Genomic DNA, 21056 nt, shown 5'->3' on the forward strand with positions numbered 1-21056 from the left:
AAAATTCAGAATGAACTTGCTAATGCTATGTAAAGTAAAATGTATTTTAAAAGTTTTAAATTATTTCAACTCTGTTTAAGATAATACAATAAATGATAGTCTGAAATAATTTTATTAATATCTAATATAAAGGGTATCAAATGTTTTGGTTTTTTTTTTAGAATATGTGCAGCTTTATGTTGACTTCATTCTCAACAAATCAATCTACAAACAGTTTGCAGCTTTTTATTATGGATTCCATAGTGTCTGTGATTCATATGCATTGATGGTAAGAATAAGATGAAAAGTCTTATAGTAAACTTTATTTAATATTATCTTAAAGTTTGGTTTACTTCTATTATAAATCTGTGACAAAGAATTGAAAATGACTGATCTGAATTAGATAAATAAACTTTAATAATTTAACTGACTTTTTTCAGTGTTCATAGAGGCTCTGATTCAGCAAAATATTTAAGCAAATGCCTAATTTTAAGCATATGAGTAGTCCCACTGTGATCAATGGGCCTTCCTGAATATAACCACTCAAGAAAGAGATCTTGGAGTCATTGTGGATAGTTCTCTGAAAACATCAACTCAGTGTGCTGCGGCAGTCAAAAAAGCTAACAGAATGTTGGAAATCATTAAGGATAGATAATAAGACAGAAAATGTCATTTTGCCTCTGTATAAATGCATGGTATGCCCGCATTTTGAATACTGCATGCAGATGTGGTCATCTCATCTCAAAAAATATATATTGGAATTGGAAAAGGTTCAGAAAAGGGCAACAACAATTATTAGGGATATGGAACAGCGTCCATATGAGGAGAGATTAATAAGACTAAGATTTTTCAGCTTGGAAAAGAGACAAGTAAGGGGAGAGGGGTATGATAAAGGTCTATAAAATCATGACAGGTGTAGAGAAAGTAAATAAGGAAATGTTATTTACTCCTTCTCAGAACACAAGAACTAGGGGTCACGAAATGAAATTAATAGGCAGCAGGTTTAAAATGAACAAAAGGAAGTATTTCTTCACACAATGCACAGTCAACCTGTGAAACTCTTTGCCAGAGGATGTTGTAAAGACCAAGACTGTAACAGGGTTTAGAAAATAACTTGATAAATTCATGGAGGATAGGTCCATCAATAGCTATTAGCCAGGATGGGCAGGGACAGTATCCCTAGCCTTTGTTTGCCAGAAGCTGGGAATGGATGACAGGGGATGGATCATCACTTGAGGATTAACTGTTCTGTTCATTCCCTCTGAAGCACCTGGCATTGGCCACTGTTGGAAGATAGGATATTGGGCTAGATGGACCTTTGATCTGACCCAATATGGCCATTCTTATGTTCTTATGACCAGAAAACTGTTTGAGAAAAACACTATATAATTGCATTAACATTTAGGACTCTGCAATATTACGGAGTTGGAAAGAATAGTGTTTTCATTGGAGAATCTTAAAGGTCTTTAAAGATATTTAATGTATTTCCTCTCACAATACTGCTAGTAAGTAACCAGTATGATCCCCCTTCTATAGACAGATAATTGCAACAGATTAAGGCCAAGATTTTTTTTTTTCTAATGGGTAGGATTTTTAACAGATAGGATTCAGTGTGGCCTGGTTTTTCAAAAGTGCTTATCACCCAGCAGTATTCACTAAACTTAGTGGCTGCTCATCTCTTTTGGAAATCAGGCCATTTATTTAGGAGCCTAAATGTGAACTCGAAACCTTAACTTTATATACCAGTTTTTTAAAATCTTGTCTTAAGTAACTGCAATTCTATAATAAAACCACAAATGGAACCTCTGTTTCCTCACTTTAGTCTTTAGTTTTAAGCCAGTGATTCCCAGGTGTGCAGAGCTAGATCCCCTCTTCTGTGGCAGGTTTGCAGAGGTGCCCCTCTGTCTCTCATGATTAAGGTTCCCAACCCTCCAGGATTGTCTTGGAGTCTCCAGGAATTAAAGATTAATTTTTAACTAAAGATAATGTCATGTGATTAAACCTCCAGGAATTCATCCAACCAAAGTTGGCAACCCTACTCATGATATAGCCCAGGTGGTGTCACCTAGTGTAATCCATTCTCTTCCCCTCTCTATCCTTGTTCTTATTCTATCCTTATAATCAAAGGGTGGGACTACTAGGGTCTGTTAATAAACAGTTCTTTGGGCATTTTTGGTGAATTTTAGGTTATTTTCATCTTAGAAAGTAATGGGAGAAAAAGCAAAGAGAAGTCACCCAAAACTCAGCAGAATGAACATAAAATCCTTCAGTAGACCCCACACCGCTGGCTGACATGAAAAACCATCCCTTGAAAATAATATTGTTCCCCATTTTTCCCCTGAAACTTCCCTTTTCTCCCTCACTTTTCCCCATGGCTTGCCTCTTCCTAGTAGCCTACCTTGTTTTGGCTGCAAAAAATACCTCGTGGCTGCTCAGTTGCCTCCTCCCTGCTGACTGCTTCTTTTCAGTGCATGCAGGATCTGGCTCCAGACTAAACCCTTTACTGAGCTGAACACATCTCTAGACCATTAGAGAGGATCGGAACTGGAAGCCCAGTATGTGCAAGTGAGAAAGGATGCCAGCAGGTAGTAGAGGAAAGAGTGGTTGCCTGTCATGCACACCTGTGATGCTGACCAGGAGCTGAGTTACCTTGGGCAGGTTTTCTAAAGCGAAGCCTGTTCTGGCCAAATGAGGACTAATGGCAGATATACTGGTGGCTTCCCTCCTCTGCCCCTCCCCCATTTCTAGTTGGATTGTTGAGAGGGAGTTGTGAGGATCATGCAGTCTTGTGTACTTACAGGGGAGTAAATAATGGGTACAGTTTTACTCAAAGAGAACATGAAGAAAAGCCAGATAGCCATCTTAAAAGCCTTTCAGGGTCCCTCAGTTTCAGCCCCCCACTTATGGATCATCCCTACAGTGGGGCAGGAATCTGATAACTTCTCTGGCACCACTTCTTCTCTCTTCCAGTCTTTGCTGGCATCTTCAGCTGCTATATCAGTTCCCTTTCTCATGAACCATGGGGCCAATCAGAAATTGACAGGGAGAAGAGCTGACACTGGAGCTTAGTCTCCATTAGTTTTTCACCACTTCTGCAACCTGATAGTTCAGCCACATAGTTTGCAAGTAGCCACAGGGCAATGTTGCATGTTTGAATATTATAATAATAATAACACTAGGTGGTAGACAATTGTCTTAATTGGAATTACTTAATTAGAGCTTATTAGTTAAAGATTCGTACAGTATGATACAGAATACTTTACTACCCTCTGTAAATTATGAAGAGATGGCATTGTTCTCTTTTTAAATATATAAAAATAACTGAGATGGCAACTTGCTCACTTCCAACTAACTTTTCAAAATTTATTCCTTTATATACTGGTTTAGAACAAAGACCGTTTATTTGTTGGGAGGGGAAAAACTACTTTCCCACAGTTGATTGTGTGTGTTCTGTTTTAATATTTTAATTTATTTAAATTAATACTTACGGAATTTTTATGGTATTTTAATTTACATGATTGATACGCTAAAGGGATTTCTAACCCCAGTTATTGTTATTAAGAACATCTGTTCCAGCAAGCATTTCCAAAGGAGTTAAAAACATCTTTGAATGTGTCATTTTTTATAAATTACAGAAAATATTTGTATTCACAAATACCCTCTTATTAATCACAGAACATAACTGGATTGTAAGCACCCTTTATCAATTATCCAATCTTGTTCATTATATCATACTTCTATAGTAATAAGTATTCTCTGTTAGTGCCAGGATTCCCTTGACATCTGTTTTAGATTAAAGGAGTTAAAGTATACACATTTCATTACTGAGTACATGCCTTCCTTCATTTTCTTACTCAATAAAGTTTAACTTAAGCACAGAAAAAGGATTTTAGTTAATGGGTTTGGTTATACGGGTTTTACGATATCAGTGGAGATTGAATATGACTGACAACCAGAAATCCCAATCAAGGAGTATCTTTCCCACTTACTGACCAGAGAGCAGTGAATTTGGTGAGATTGCAACAGAAGGCCCTCTGGTCACTGGGACAGTTAATTCCTTCCTGGACAGGGAAGAGCCTATTAAGGTGGCTTGGAACCGGTTTTATGGTACTGTGGCTCCTAATCTGACCAACAGCATGTCAATGAATTGCTCCAAGGTCTAGCTTCTGATTGATTGGGAGCTTTTCGGGTCCTGAAATTAAGATGTCACAGGTTCATACGTACTTGTTCCCTGCTCCCTACATTTGCAGGCACCACACTAGTACTTCAGGAAGAAGGGGGAAAGATTTAAAACTAGTAGTGTTCTCAGGGCGAAGACTCCATTCTCAACACCTGGAGCATCGGAATATTATACAGAAAGAACCAGATGACCTAGAGGACTGGGGTAATAGAAATTAGATGAAATTTAATAATATCAAGTTCAAAGACATGCACTTGGGGAATTATAATACCGATTTCTACTACAAGCTGGGGCTCAGCCTTTGGAGGCAACAGAAGAGGAGAGAGACCTGGGTGTGTGGGTTCATCCCAGGATGGCTATGGCTATCAATGAAAGGCAGTTGTGAAAAAGGTAAATGTGATCCTAAGATGTATCAGGAGAGGTATTTCTAGTAGAGATTGGGAAATATTAACACTATTGTACAAGGCAGTGGTAAGACCTCACCTGGAATACTGCATACAGTTCTGTTCACCCATGTTCAAGAAAGATATATTCAGACTGGAACAGGTGCAGAGAAGGGTTACTAGGACAATTAGTGCATGTGGGGCCTATCTTATGAGAGGAGGCTGAAAGAACTTAGTTTCTTTAGCCTAGCAAAATGAAGGCTGAGTGGGGGATGTGAGTGTGCACAAATATATCAAGGAGGTAAACACCAAAGAGGGAGAAGAGCTAGTTAAATTAAAGGAAAATGTTGACAGAGGAACAAATGAGTATAAATTGTCCATGAACAAATTAAGGCTCAGAAATTAGAAAGTTGCTAACCATCAGAGGAACTTCCCAATAGGAGTAGATTGGGCAAGCAATCTAATTCTAAGATAGAACTTGATAAATTTATGAGTGGGATTGTATGATGGGGTGACATGCTGTGACTGGGGGGTTGAGCGTAGTGGCCCAGAGGTGTATTCTGTATTTTTTTTCCTCCTCCCTCTGAAGTATGAGATAGGACACTTGACAGGATGGGCCAGTGCTGTGAGGCATAAATGGAGTTCCTTCTCAGATGCTTGGCTGGTGAGTCTTTCTCACATGCTGAGTGTCATACTGATCACCGTTTCTGTTTTCAGGAATGAATGTCCCCAGGTTAGATTGGCAGGAATCATGGGGAGTTTTGCCTCACTCTGCAGCATGGCATGCATGTCGATTGTTAGAATCATCTGAGTATATCTAACCTAATCAATTCCCTGCAATCGCAGAGGCCTTGAGTATTAGTGCTACTCACTCCTTCCTGTTCTCTAGCTGTGGCATACAATAGTTTACTGGTGTTGGGCTCAGTACAGGGTAATTGGGTTCAGTTTAGGGCCTGTGGATGTGTAGGAGGTCAGACTCGGTGGCCTAAATCTCTGACTCTAAGTAAGTAAGTGTAAACATTAGGAGGAAAGGGGAATAAAGGTAATAGTAATAACAACCCACTAATGGATATTAGCCACATTTATCTTGCTTGTTAGTACAGGATTTTAAAATTAAGCGCTGAGGAATTGATCTTCCTGCAAAATAGTAAATACTGGAGTTCACATATCAACTTTTATCCATGAAAAATGTTCATAAGAAAATAACACACTTTGTCTACAATACATAACAAAACATCTGCAATTTAATTTTTCAATTCTTAGTCTGAATCGTATTAGTATCATTATATATCTTTTAAAAAAGTGTTCTGCCAGCAAATGTTATGACTTTTTGGCAGCTACTTCGTCCAGAAGAGGTTGAAATTCTTGTTTGTGGAAGCCCTGAACTAGATATGTATGCTCTACAGAGAAACACCCAGTATGATGGCTACCTGAAAACTGATCTCACTATACGGTAGACTTAATTTTTAATCTTCTTAATATTCATATAGAAGAACAGTATAGACTGATGCACTAATGGGAGCAATTAAAATCTGAATTTCAATATAGTCATTAAGTACTAAGATACAAGTTTAGTTTTAAAAAGGTTATCTCAAAATGACATTAAAATACTGTAGTCTTATTTCCTTTAGTAGGAAAAGTTATATTAGTTGAACCTCCTTAGCTATGCCAAGTGTCTTTAAAAGGACACAATTGGTTTAAGTCTAGTCAGTTTCAGGTACTACACTAAGATACTGTGTGGTTTTACATTATTTTCCTATATTTTAAAATGTTATCTCTCTTCTCTGATGATGTGTGAAAGATCCACACAAACTGGGGCAACTGTCTATACACAAAATATAAAATGCATAAAAAATTGAGAAGAAAATATTTCCATCTGATCTTTCTGTAATACCTAGTAACCCTTGGCATTTCTTGTAACTAATAGGTTTTAAACAACGTTTCAGACAGAAATGTAAATATGTATCTTTATCTAAACCAACGTTTGAAAAATAAGGGTTTGTAAGATACAGGCATGTAATCTATAGCTCAGCCAAAACATCTCTTCCCTTTGCCTCACTATGCCAGTTATAAAATCTGGCTCCAAATAATGGCGGGGGGGAGGAGTTGTATAGAGGAGTGTCACTAGCACATTTTTGATAACACAGTGTTTGAAAATGTACATAAATACTTTTTGCTTTTAAGTTCACCAGTTAACTATATATTTATGGGAATTTTTATATTAAGTGACAATATCTGAGCCTAGGGTGTAGTGATAACTTTACATTGCTTTTATCAAGATATTAACTCTCCCCTTCCCTAATGAATCCTGTAGATACTTTTGGGAGGTAGTACTCGGATTTCCTCTTGATCTCCAAAAGAAGCTGCTGCATTTTACTACAGGAAGTGACAGAGTACCTGTGGGAGGGATGGCTGATTTGAATTTCAAGATTTCAAAGAGTGAAACGTCCACTAACTGGTAAATAATTTTCAGTTGTATTCTTAAATATTTTAACAGAAGAGTCTTGCTGTAATTTGTGTATGTACTGTAAAGAAAAAGCAAACTGATTGAGAAACTATATTAGTTCCTTTAGCTTGGTTTACAAATATTATTAAAACCAGGTATTGTTTTACAAATATAGCAGATGTTCATCTAATACAGTGCTAGCTCTCTAAGCAATGTGTAACTCTGAAGTCCAGTTTCTGCTTTTTAATACAAGTGGTCCTTATGCTTCAATTCAGAGAAGCAATTTGCATTAGTCCTTGACTGGGGCTGAGCTGGTGAAAAATAAACTACCATATTTACCAGGAGTTCTGCTGGATCCATTTGGGTGTTCATCACTATGGATACCAGTCTCCGCAGCTTGGAGGATGCTCTTGTTTCTTACAGCTGATCTGAATCAAGCTTTTTAGCATGAGCCCTGAACAGACTGACCATTGCTTTGGGATCTCTATCAAGTAAATGGACAGATGGTCCAGAGGTTCTTCTCTGTAGGTGAAACAAGAGAGTCTGTAACATGAAATTAAAGGTTAAATATTTGTATGCTCTGCTGGAACCTTTTATATCCTTTTGAACTCATGCGGGAAGTTTCTCATTCCTTACTAGCAAGCTAGTTTTTTGGATGGCTGTTTTCTCCAGAAGGTTAGGAGAAATTCAGCTCAGTTAATTTGGAGAGCTATATAAAGAAGCTTACTATCACCAGAAATTCCTGGTTCCACTTTGCATTGTCAAGTCTTCAGCATCACAAGTAATCATAGATTTGAAATAAGTACAGTACATGAGATCTTTTTTCAAAAATTCATTTATTGTAATTGGCCTTATCATAATATTATAATGCTTCTACTGATTTTTAGATCAACAGACTCATGAATCCAGTAATATGTTAAAGGAATATCAAGGCAAGAAAATTGCGAGCTGACTGCTAATCTGTTCTTAACTTGGTCCCATTTTTAAATTCTCAAAATTGTATATGATCTTATATATATTTGGGTACACGCAACACATATCTTCCTGTTGTCTGGTGCAGTGGCACAATTTAAAAATGGAGTAGTAGCTTTTAAATAAAAGGTGTATGTTAAAATAATGTAGGCCCTATTCCTACAATGTCATCTTTGCAGTCAGATTCTTGCACCCATGCAGAGCCATATTGGCTTCCATGTGCCTCTTCATAAGCATAAGGATCCACCTGCATGGATCATATTACAAGATCCAGGCCGTAGTAATGGCCAAAATTTTCAAATCTGAGTGCCCAATATTAACCTCCTACATTCATTGGATATGTACCTCGTAGTAAAAGTGGCCTGAGTTTTAAAGATGCTGAGCACCTGCAGCTCCTGTTGACTTTAGTGAAATGCGTGGATTCTCAATGCTTGTAGACATCTGTAGCCCGGCCTTCAATGGCCTAAAGGCTGTGATTTTTCAAAGAAAGTTATGCCATTTCTGAGAGCATTTGAAAATCCCACCCCAAATACGAATTTAGAAACTTAACTTTAGACATCTAGCTTTGGAAATTTGCCAATATGTCCAGTCAGTTTCATACCTCAAACTGAGCTGAACTGTAATTCCATACATATTCCACTACTGGTGCATGTGCAGCCCCTGCACTTGATTTTGGGATTCTTTTGGCTACCAATATCCATATGGGGCCATGCCTATGCTCTTGGTGTCCTTGTGCCTCCCACATAAGTGTTTAAGGGTAGGGAAACCCTACCCATCCTTCAGTTCCTTCTCAGTGCCCATGGCTACAAGTTGGAACTTCAACAGTGGCTGAGCCTCTTGATCACTGTGCCCGTTCTGTTGTTTGTAAATACCTTCATGTTAGGATTAGCTTTTTACTTAGCATTTCCTTTCTCTTTGAAAACAAAAAAAATTCTCTAAACGACTTCACCTGGAACCAGGGTTAGTCCTTATAGCAGAATAGAAATTTCCACGATTTTAAGAATTGTCCTTGTGAGGCAGTAACACCACTTAATGATGGGTATATGGGTGTTTATGCCTTACCAAAGGGGCACGTTCCTGAGAGAGGTGCCATTTTGCAAATCATTCTTGAAGCAAACACCAAAGGGAAGAGAGACTCTCAAGAAGCTTCTTTTACTGGAGAGGTCTATGCCTCTTCAGATATTGGAGTGGCTGGACATGAAATTCCTGAACAGTCCTCTTCCAAAAGTGCGCCAGTCAGCTCTTCAGTCTACTCTCTGAGGCACATGTCTAAGGGACCTTCCTCTCTGGCTGGTAAAATATCTGAGGTTGGGGGAGAAAGGAGCATTGCACCTCTAAGGGCCACAGATCTAGGTGCCCCCTCACTAGGTCCTCTGATTCTGCTACTGAGAAGGGTAGTTCAAATGAGTGGGTATCTCTCTGGCACCCAGTCCACACCAGTCACCATATCCTAGTACCAGCTCCCACAAAGCATCATATATCATCCAGAACTGACTTGTCATTGAGGCTGCTGGTACCAGTCTCTTCCATTCACTTGGTACCACCATGCTCAGTACCAAGACCCTTTGCAGCATCAACAGACCTCACACCCTCTGCAGGACCATTGTTGTTGTTCATCTAACTTCCTTCTGAAGTACCAACCACTACTCTGTCTCTTCAGTACTGAGCACATCTGTGGTACCAGGTAGACAACATACTAAAGGCTTGCCTAGCACCTAAGCTGGTACTGCTCCACCATTAAAAGAGTAGTAGTTTTTCTCCTCCTCTCATTCATAGAATCATAGAATATCAGGGTTGGAAGGGACCTCAGGAGGTCATCTAGTCCAACCCCCTGCTCAAAGCAGGACCAATCCCCAATTAAATCATCCCAGCCAGGGCTTTGTCAAGCCTGACCTTAAAAACTTCTAAGGAAAGAGATTCTACCACCTCCCTAGGTAACACATTCCAGTGTTTCACCACCCTCTTAGTAAAAAAGTTTTTCCTAATATCCAACCTAAACCTCCCCCACTGCAACTTGAGACCATTACTCCTTGTTCTGTCATCTGCTACCACTGAGAAAAGTCTAGAACCATCCTCTCTGGAACCACCTCTCAGGTAGTTGAAAGCAGTTATCAAATCCCCCCTCATTCTTCTCTTCTGCAGACTAAACAATCCCAGTTCCCTCAGCCTCTCCTCATAAGTCATGTGTTCCAGACCCCTAATCATTTTTGTTGCCCTTCGCTGGACTCTCTCCAATTTCTCCACATCCTTCTTGTAGTGCGGGGCCCAAAACTGGACACAGTACTCCAGATGAGGCCTCACCAATGTCGAATAGAGGGGAACGATCACGTCCCTCGATCTGCTCGCTATGCCCCTACTTATACATCCCAAAATGCCATTGGCCTTCTTGGCAACAAGGGCACACTGCTGACTCATATCCAGCTTCTCGTCCACTGTCACTCCTAGGTCCTTTTCTGCAGAACTGCTGCCTAGTCATTCGGTCCCTAGTCTATAGCTGTGCATTGGGTTCTTCCGTCCTAAGTGCAGGACCCTGCACTTATCCTTATTGAACCTCATCAGATTTCTTTTGGCCCAATCCTCCAATTTGTCTAGGTCCCTCTGTATCCTATCCCTGCCCTCCAGCGTATCTACCACTCCTCCTAGGTTAGTATCATCCGCAAATTTGCTGGGAGTGAAATCCACACAATCCTCCAGATCATTTATGAAGATATTGAACAAAACCGGCCCCAGGACCGACCCCTGGGGCACTCCACTTGACACCGGCTGCCAACTAGACATGGAGCCATTGATCACTACCCGTTGAGCCCGACAATCTAGCCAACTTTCTACCCACCTTATAATGCATTCATCCACCCATACTTCTTTAACTTGCTGACAAGAATACTGTGGGAGACCGTGTCAAAAGCTTTGCTAAAGTCAAGAAACAATACATCGACTGCTTTCCCTTCATCCACAGAACCAGTAATCTCATCATAGAAGGCAATTAGATTAGTCAGGCATGACCTTCCCTTGGTGAATCCATGCTGACTGTTCCTGATCGCTTTCCTCTCATGTAAGTGCTTCAGGATTCAGAGTAACAGCCGTGTTAGTCTGTATTCGCAAAAAGAAAAGGAGTACTTGTGGCACCTTAGAGACTAACCAATTTATTTGAGCATGAGCTTTCGTGAGCTACAGCTCACTTCATCAGATGCATTCCACGGTATGCATCCGATGAAGTGAGCTGTAGCTCACGAAAGCTCATGCTCAAATAAATTGGTTAGTCTCTAAGGTGCCACAAGTACTCCTTTTCTTTTTGCTTCAGGATTGATTCTTTGAGGACCTGCTCCATGATTTTTCCGGGGACTGAGGTGAGGCTGACTGGCCTGTAGTTCCCAGGATCCTCCTTCTTCCCTTTTTTAAAGATTGGCACTACATTAGCCTTTTTCCAGTCATCTGGGACTTCCCCCGTTTGCCATGAGTTTTCAAAGATAATGGCCAATGGCTCTGCAATCACAGCCGCCAATTCCTTTAGCACTCTCGGATGCAACTCGTCCGGCCCCATGGACTTGTGCACGTCCAGCTTTTCTAAATAGTCCCTAACCACCTCTTTCTCCACAGAGGGCTGGCCATCCACTCCCCATGTTGTGATGCCCAGCGCAGCAGTCTGGGAGCTGACCTTGTTAGTGAAGACAGAGGCAAAAAAAGCATTGAGTACATTAGCTTTTTCCACATCCTCTGTCACTAGGTTGCCTCCCTCGTTCAGCAAGGGGCCCACACTTTCCTTGGCTTTCTTCTTGTTGCCAACATACCTGAAGAAACCCTTCTTGTTACTCTTGACATCTCTTGCTAGCTGCAGCTCCAGGTGCAATTTGGCCCTCCTGATTTCATTCCTACATGCCTGAGCAATATTTTTATACTCTTCCCTGGTCATATGTCCAACCTTCCACTTCTTGTAAGCTTTTTTATGTTTAAGATCTGCTAGGATTTCACCGTTAAGCCAAGCTGGTCGCCTGCCATATTTACTATTCTTTCGACTCATCGGGATGGTTTGTCCCTGTAACCTCAACAGGGATTCCTTGAAATAGAGCCAGCTCTCCTGGACTCCTTTCCCCTTCATGTTAGTCCCCCAGGGGATCCTACCCATCCGTTCCCTGAGGGAGTCGAAGTCTGCTTTCCTGAAGTCTAGGGTCCGTATCCTGCTGCTTACCTTTCTTCCCTGTGTCAGGATCCTGAACTCAACCAACTCACGGTCACTGCCTCCCAGATTCCCATCCACTTTTGCTTCCCCCACTAATTCTTCCCGGTTTGTGAGCAGCAGGTCAAGAAAAGCCCCCCCCCCCCCCCCCCAGTTGGCTCCTCTAGCACTTGCACCAGGAAATTGTCCCCTACGCTTTCCAAAAACTTCCTGGATTGTCTATGCACCGCAGTAGACAATCCAGGATGCAATAGCAGGTTGGGGTGACCATCTCATTCCCTGGAGTCCTTTGATCCTTACACACCAGAAAAGGATTCTAGAGCGCATTGCTACCGTCTAAAGCCCAAAATTCTAGGAGAGACACTATGCCTTGACCCCCATGGTTCAATATCCATACCAGGACCCCAGCAGTCATACTCACTCTCATGGCTCCCTGTTCAATATTCTTACCAGCACCCTGGCAACCATCCCTCACGCACAGCAGAGCCCATCTGAGAAGTATCAGAGATTCCAAACAAGGAAACCATCAGCTTCTGCTGCATCATCATTTTATCCACCATTGCTATTGAAAGCCTTGGTCACAGATGCCTCCAGTCTAGGGTGGGGAGCCCACCTAGACAATCTTCAGACACAAGGTCCCTGCACTTCTCAGGAAGTCTAGTTGCATATAATACTAAAATACCTCCTGTCTTTTAGGGAGCTTTTAGACAGTTCTGAATTCCTTAAGGTTCACCTAACAGCCATTTCAGCTTTCCATCTTCCCATTTGATTCAGAGCTAATCAGCATTCTCACACCTCACAGTAGGTAGATTCCTGAAGAGCCTTATAAGGGTATATCTCCCAGTCAGGGACCCTCCTCTTCCTTAGGATCTTAACCTCATGCTGACAGGTTTGATGGGTCTTCCCTCCCCCATCCCTTTGAGCCCCTAGCTACACATTCCCTCTTGTCCATCAAAACAGCCTTCCAGATTGCAATAACAGCAGCTATCAAGGTAGGAAAAATGCATATGCTCACTGCAGAACCTCCATAGACAATATTTCAATGAGGCCTCACCCAAAGGTGTTGCTAAAGGTAGTCTCTGACTTCCATTCAACCAAGTAATACACCTGCCTGTGTTCATTCCCAAGCCATATGCCAACAAGGAAGAATTATAGGTTACTCCACCAGGGCTTAAGCAGCTTTTACAGCTTTTTAAGAAGCATTTTGATACTAGAAATATGTAGGGAAGCAACTTCGGAATTCCATGCATACATTTTACCAAATATTACTCCACAGATGAAGCATCAAGATCTGATGCTCCTTTTGGCAGAGCTATCTTATTGTTAGACTCCAAGCACCCACCTCCTGTGATATAGGTCACTGCTTGTGAGTCACCAACAATGGAATATATATGGACAACTAACCTAAAAGAAAATTGTTACTTTGGTTCTTCAAGATGTGTTAGCCATTTATATTCCACAGCCCACCTTCCTCACTACTACAGAGTCTCATAATACCTGGATTCTGTATTGGCGAAGAGTCTGAGGGTTAGTTGGGGTTTCCTCACCTTTTGTGCACTGAGGTGAGAGTCACAAGGACACCGGTGGCCAAAAAGAATCCAAACTCGGCATGGGGCACATGTGCACTAACCATAGAATACATATGAACAACACATGTTGAACCCCAGTTACTGTGAGGTAAGTAACACTTTCTTCATGTGGGTTTGTAAAAGTAATGCACGTAAATTACAACAATACAGGTAATATCGTAATGCTATAAAATTTATGTTAAAAACAAATGGTGCATTATTTTTTTAAATATTTTTAGGTTGCCTGTGGCCCACACGTGCTTTAACCAGCTTTGCCTCCCTCCTTACAAGAGCAAAAAAGAACTGAAGCAGAAGCTGATCATTGGAATTTCAAATGCAGAAGGTTTTGGTCTAGAATAATTTGAAAGGTTTAAAATACAGGATTTTTTTATGTAGCACTCACTTTCCTCTTATTGTGCCTTTAAGCTTTTCATGTTTGTCTCTTGATACTGTGCCAGTCTTATCCAATTTAAAACATGATTTTTTTAGTTAAATGCAAAGTGCGTTTGTTTTTGCTGTATGGCAATACATTTACTGCTTTTTTTTTTTTCACAAAGTAATTTTCATAAAATACAGAATGCTGCATTACTTGACAGAAGAAAGCCGCCAGAGGTGACAAATTCCAGGTTACAGTTTTGAGTCTGATTATTCTTGGAGCACTTTATAATTAATCATAATTTACATCCGGATGCATGTTCCACTGGGAAAGGAAACATAAAAGGTTTATTGATTAGATAAGCCAAGTGGCAGAATGTCTTCAATTAATACACGCAGTAGCAAAGTGTATAACTGCCATTCATGTGAGACACGGGGCCATATTTTCATATTGAGACATAAAGCAATTACAGCCTAGATGAAATGTATACAGTTTTAATGTTCTGGCTTTCGTTATGAAATAATTAAGCAGGATATTTAAAAAGCATGTAAATAACTGCCTGTGGAAAAATAGAATTTTGATAGTGCCATTAATTGCTAAAGATTTATTTTTACAAATACACAGTTTTAGATGTTATATATTCAGCTTTTACAGATCAACAGAATTGATTTGTACAGGAATGTTAAAAGTACTATTTTCAGTATAGCTGGACTCAAGGACAAACTTTAAGTATTAAACAACCTGCATGTAAATCTTATGAAATTGGCAGCAAACTAATCAGTTTGGCTGTAGATATTGTAGTTTTGTAACCATGGCTTACTTAAAGAAATTGGATGTTGACAGGTAAATTCTAAATCTCTTTGAATAACTTAAGAAATAAGTGATATCCACATCACATGGAAAAATATTAAAATTTTAACTTGTGTACAATGCTGTCATTTGATCAACAACTTTATGCTAGAAATCTTTTACTAAAAGTTTATTAGAGTAAGCTATGACAAAAGTGAATACAAGAACATATCAAAATGCTGTATCTTTCATTTAACTTGAAGGTCGGTATTTAGACAATGTTTTGGTTTTTTCACTGCACACTAATAAAGTAAATGTAAAGATATTCTTGTCTGAAAGTTTTAGCAAATTTGGAGCTGAGGAAGAAACTGGTTGTAAAATGCAGGCATAATTACAAGTCCATTTTTATTCACAACCTGAGACAGTAGCAGCATACAGTATAGTATATTGTATTTTTTTACATCAAGTAATACCTACTGTATGTTCTATGGATTTTGCAATGGAACTTATTTGCAATAACAAAATATATAGTAATTTTTCTGATACTTTTCTTATTCTGGCTATTTCTTCCTTTCTATACTACTTACACACAACCAGCAGATTTCTACATTGGTTAGTAAACTAATCTGGCTACTCTGTAACCTTAATGCCATTAATCCTTTAGTAGATAATTACACATTTCATTCTGTTCTGATCCTTAAAGAAGGTAGTGATGGTTTTCCATTTTTATTTTATTAGGAATAGAGATTAGTGGTAGGATTTTTGAAAGCATTCAGCATTGGCCTAACTCAGCTCCTCTTTAAGTGAGTGGTAAAACTACCATTGACTTCAGTGGAAGCATATTTAGGCCAGTAATTGTTGCTTTTAAAAATACCACTCTAGAATTATATTTTTAATCTGAAAATGTAAAGTGAATCAGTTACACAAATCACACTGCTTCACCACTGTACTGCCTGAACTAAAAAGACATTTAAAATGGGTAAAATACTAATAAGCACAAAAATGTGGGTGTATTTTAGAAGTCAGAATTATGTATATTTTTATTAAGTAAACTGGAAGCAAAATTTTTGTTTCTAGAGGGGGTGATTCATGGAAAGTTGTCTTATGCATTTTTGTTTATGAATTAATAGCTCTACAGTTTCTCATGTAAAAATGCACATGTCAATATTTTTATGACTCAAGCCCACATTTAATAACTGAAGCATTGTTTCTGCCTATCATTAAGATAAAAGCTTTACATTTTAATCTTTTATCATAAAATTGCACTTTGCCTTTGTTTAGTTTTAATTATTAAAAGCTTTTTGGGTTTACTGTGTAATATTACCTCAAAATTTTAAAAGCTATTATATTTGCATCCATTTTTAAATAAATTAGAGAACTGTCATTGAATTACATTTTATATTTCCTGACATTAAGTTAAATAATTGTAATTTTTGTATTTGTTAAATGAAAGCATTGCACAATATTTATGAAATAAGCCTCTGATCTCCTCATTTAACATTGTTTGCTCAACTACATTTTGTTTTTTGTCTTGCAATGTAATCCAACAAAACCTTCCTCCTCCTCCCTCACCCCCCTTTTTCTCTCTACAATTGTTTTGTACATTACCTAAGAAAATCTGGTTTGTATACATTTGTTCATTACTGGGTACCTATTTTTATGTATTGAAATTGTGAAGTCATTAAATCAAACACGTTTCAATTTCCAAGTCTGACCTATTTAAGTGCAGTATTTTTTCCATTGAAACATTTTCTTTGCACTAGCAGTTCATAATCTTCTATTAAATCTCTGCATGTTTCAATGAATAAGAAATCTTGACTTACTAATACAGAGGTACCCACCAAAAAGCCCTAAAATAATATTCCATATTCTATCTTGAACTACCGATGTTGCAATGTATACCATGCTAGAAACATAAGAATGTAAAATAGTGTTGATCCTGAACCTATTTCTCCTTATTTCCAGGAACAATCCTGATCCCTCAGCTTCAGGGCTGTTCTAATTTGTGATGATAGAAACTGGCTCAGATGTTATCATGCTCCAGCCATATCTCCTCTCAGTCCCACAATGACTCCTAAACCAGAGGGGAGATAAGGGTAAGGAGCAAGAACTATAGAACTAGGTTCTCTGCCTTTGCGCTGCCTGAGGTTTCCCCTATGCAGGCATAATCTCCAGCCAGCTGTTAAAGCCATCTTTCCTTCCCCTTTGCACTACTTGAGTGGCACACAGGGGACATAAGGGACCAATATCTGAACTATTTATTATAAATATCAGAGTGACTTAACTTTTAGGTCTGTATTCAATGAAGAAATATTTTATTTTCTAAATATGCTGTTTCTTCATGAAGCTCAGCCGCTGGTATAAATCCTACTTCCAGCAAATGGAGATGGGGGGGAGCAATTCTCTTCTGACATCACTCTGTCAGATGACTTGCCCTAGTATCCTGTACCTGCTTTCATTTACCTTGCCAAATTTGGCTTCTCAGCCCTCTCACTGAGTCTTTCATCTGGTGAATGCAGGTTGTTAATCTTCACCACTGGTCACTTTTAGATCCTCTCAATTGATGGTACTATATTTATTATAATAACAGTACTCACTATGGACATGAGCCTGGTAGAAATAGACACTTAGGGCATCTTGTAATCTAGGACTGCTGGCTGCTGACAGAGAAGATTCTCCTGGTCAGTTGGCTAGAAAGTAGTGCAGCTGGTAGGCAATTTACCACTTCAGCTAGGATCCAAGTTCTAGACAGGAAAAATTCAAACAGACAGTAGCATAACCATTTGTAACTGTGTTGGCCCCAAGAATTTAGAGAGACAAGATGGATGAGGTTGGTCCCATCACAGATATTACTTCACCTGCCCCTTGTCTCTCCAGTATCATAATCAGTAGGTCAGGGAGCACAATGTAAGAGCATGGCAGCCAAATCCTCTTTTCAGCAAAAACGAGTTTTACGTATTCCCCATGGTCATCCATGTTACCAGGGGTTCTGAACTCCAGAGCAGACAGACTTCTAGAACTAATCAAGGGAAGGAAATGCACCAGTCAGCATTCCTCCTAATTTGCCACAAATGGAGTCCTCAGATGAATCTGATGGCTTTATGGTCAAACATAAAGAAAAATGTCATCTTCTCCAGAATCATTAGTTTTCATTATCATTATCATTAGGAATACGGGTGTTCTCTTTTTGGAAGTTTCACATAGGATATCTTCTGTTCTACCTCCCCATCAAATGAGCAAACAGTTAGTCGAGTCTTCCTGATAGCCAATGATGCTTTGGTTATGAGACTGACTGAATCTCTGCCTAGATCATTCTTTAATTCTTCCCTTCAAATGGGACATTCTGGCCTAAGATCCAGTCCACCATGAATACTGTGATCAAATATGTTAGTTGGGCTGGTTTATGAAGTGAGACTCATTAAGGAGGATTTTACAGCTATTTGCACGTAAGTAGTCTACATTCCCTGTATGTTAATCTGGGTTCCTTAACAACATCAATTTAAATCCTTTAAAAATGTGATTTTTTTTTTAACACTCTTGCCTGAATATGGGCTCTCTTTAGATCCAAATTGCTGCTAGTGGGGCTTTAAAAGCAAAACGGTGCATTCTTCTGTGGCTTCTGATCAAGAAGTGGTGAGATTTTTTGGTTGGCTGGGTTATTATTAAAGCTAAGGAAGAATAGAATCTCTGTTCTAGCTCAGTGGTTCTAAATGCACTCTCAGAATCTCCTTCTGAACACCTGAAGAAGTTCTGAGGGATTTTGACTCTTAAAACTGATCTTCTGGCCAGGAGAATGTAGGAGCATAGGGTTTTGTTTTTGCTGGGGGGTTTTCCCCCTGCAAGAATCTCTGCCAGATTTTCCATAAGGACATGTTAGTGATTAAGACATTTGTTTTCCAAGATGGTTTCTCCTTTTCTGTTGGTACCTTTTGAATAACTGTCTGACCAATCCACCAGGATTCTCTCTCCTGGATCTCATTTTCATAATGTTTGTTTGGTGAAAATTCTAAGCTCTTAACAATTTTTATTCTCCAAACCAAGTGGTAACAGGATGGAGATTTGCACCATGCACAGCAGGGGATCATGCACCACCTACTGACTTGGAACTTCCCACAGTGGTTAACTAAAGAGTACCCCACAGGAGACACAGCGTTCCAGTTGCTAACTCAAGCTCTTTTACTTCGACTGATTTAAATACAATGGCTTTAACTAAAGACTATAAAAGGAAGATGGTAAGATGATTGTGTTACAGTGTAATAGTTACTAATATAGCCAAATTCCCAGCAAGATGTTCATAGCAATAGAAAATGTTTGTTTGAAAAATATCTCATTCTACAACGTATGTATGGGAGGGAGCAAAGTGGAGAAGATGGAGGAGTGGTCTGTTTTTGTAAGCAAACCCTTTACTGACAGGTTTCAGAGTAACAGCCATGTTAGTCTGTATTCGCAAAAAGAAAAGGAGTACTTGGGGCACCTTAGAGACTAACCAATTTATTTGAGCATAAGCTTTTGTGAGCTACAGCTCACTTCATCGGATGCATACTGTGGAAACGGCAGAAGACATTATATACACAGAGACCATGAAACAATACCTCCTCCCAGCAGGACAGTGAGTTTGTGGGGGGGGTGTGAAAAAACCTGGATTTGTGCTGGAAATGGCCCACCTTGATTATCATGCACATTGTAGGGAGAATGGTCGCTTTGGATGAGCTATTACCAGCAGGAGAGTGAGTTGGGGGGGGGGAGGGGCGGAGGGTGAGAAAACCTGGATTTGTGCTGGAAATGGCCCAACTTGATGATCACTTTACATAAGCTATTACCAGCAGGACAGTGGGGTGGGAGGAGGTATTGTTTCATGGTCTCTGCATATATAATGTCTTCTGCAGTTTCCACAGTATGCATCCGATGAAGTGAGCTGTAGCTCACGAAAGCTCATGCTCAAATAAATTGGTTAGTCTCTAAGGTGCCACAAGTACTCCTTTTATTTTTGCGAAACCCTTTACTGTGTGTTTGGGCATCACCTAGCAAAAAGAGGCTTTGGGAACTACTGCAATACTAATGTTAAATAATAATTACAGAGTATATTGTATCTACTTTTATACAAATGAGCAGGACCCTGCCAAATTCGTGACCTATTTTGGTCAATTTCACAGTCATAGGATTTTTAAAATAGTCAATTTCAGGTTTCACATGTTTACATCTGAAATTTCAAGGTGTTGTAATCATGGGGGTCACAACTCAAAAGGGGATCATGGAGGGGGTCACAAAGCTATTATAGGGGGGTTGTGGGATTGCCACCCTTACTTCTGCACCACTGCTGGCAGGGGCACCGCCTTCAGAGTTGGGCAGTGCCCAGCTGTAAAGCCAACACCACCGCCAGTAGTAGCGCAGAAATGATGGTTGCGGGGAATGGGGGTGTTGTCAGTTGGGGGGGCAGGGCCAGCCTCACGGGCAACCGCTGGGCTGGGACTAGCAGCTGGAGCCTGGTGCACGGTAGGTGCCCCCAGCCCTGTCCCTTCCCTACAATAGCCAGATATCACAGAAGGATAAGATTTCACAGTCCATGAGGCATTTTTCATGGCCGTGAATTTGGTAAGACCCTACAAATGAGAGAAACAAAATTCTATAAAAATATACAGATGAATAGTTCAATTGCATTTCTTGATGCTTGGATGCTGCACCCTTATAAATCAGTATCATAGAATCATAGAATATCAGGGTTGGAAGGGACCCCAGAAGGTCATCTAGTCCAACCCCCCGCTCAAAGCAGGACCAATTCCCAGTTAAATCATCCCAGCCAGGGCTTTGTCAAGCCTGACCTTAAAAACCTCTAAGGAAGGAGATTCTACCACCTCCCTAGGTAACGCATTCCAGTGTTTCACCACCCTCTTAGTGAAAAAGTTTTTCCTAATATCCAATCTAAACCTCCCCCACTGCAACTTGAGACCATTACTCCTCGTTCTGTCATCTGCTACCATTGAGAACAGTCTAGAGCCATCCTCTTTGGAACCCCCTTTCAGGTAGTTGAAAGCAGCTATCAAATCCCCCCTCATTCTTCTCTTCTGCAGGCTAAACAATCCCAGCTCCCTCAGCCTCTCCTCATAACTCATGTGTTCCAGTCCCCTAATCATTTTTGTTGCCCTTCGCTGGACTCTCTCCAATTTATCCACATCCTTCTTGAAGTGTGGG

General features: G+C 39.9%; 1 protein-coding gene across 5 annotated transcripts in view; it reads left to right on the top strand.

Moving 5' to 3' along the window:
- HECTD2 (HECT domain E3 ubiquitin protein ligase 2) overlaps nucleotides 1–16575 on the top strand; it is a 74550-nt gene extending 57975 nt beyond the window's left edge. For all 5 annotated transcript variants that reach the window (XM_073353822.1, XM_073353823.1, XM_073353824.1 and 2 more), the window contains 4 exons: nucleotides 162–268; nucleotides 5880–5995; nucleotides 6857–7000; nucleotides 13942–16575. In XM_073353822.1, the coding sequence (XP_073209923.1) occupies nucleotides 162–268; nucleotides 5880–5995; nucleotides 6857–7000; nucleotides 13942–14062 (488 nt within the window). In that variant the 3' untranslated portion in view covers nucleotides 14063–16575. The remainder of the gene's footprint in view (nucleotides 1–161; nucleotides 269–5879; nucleotides 5996–6856; nucleotides 7001–13941) is intronic.
- Nucleotides 16576–21056: the final 4481 nt, after the last annotated feature.

This window comes from Lepidochelys kempii, chromosome 7 (genome assembly GCF_965140265.1).
Source record: "Lepidochelys kempii isolate rLepKem1 chromosome 7, rLepKem1.hap2, whole genome shotgun sequence".
In the NCBI taxonomy this organism is placed as follows: domain Eukaryota; kingdom Metazoa; phylum Chordata; order Testudines; family Cheloniidae; genus Lepidochelys; species Lepidochelys kempii.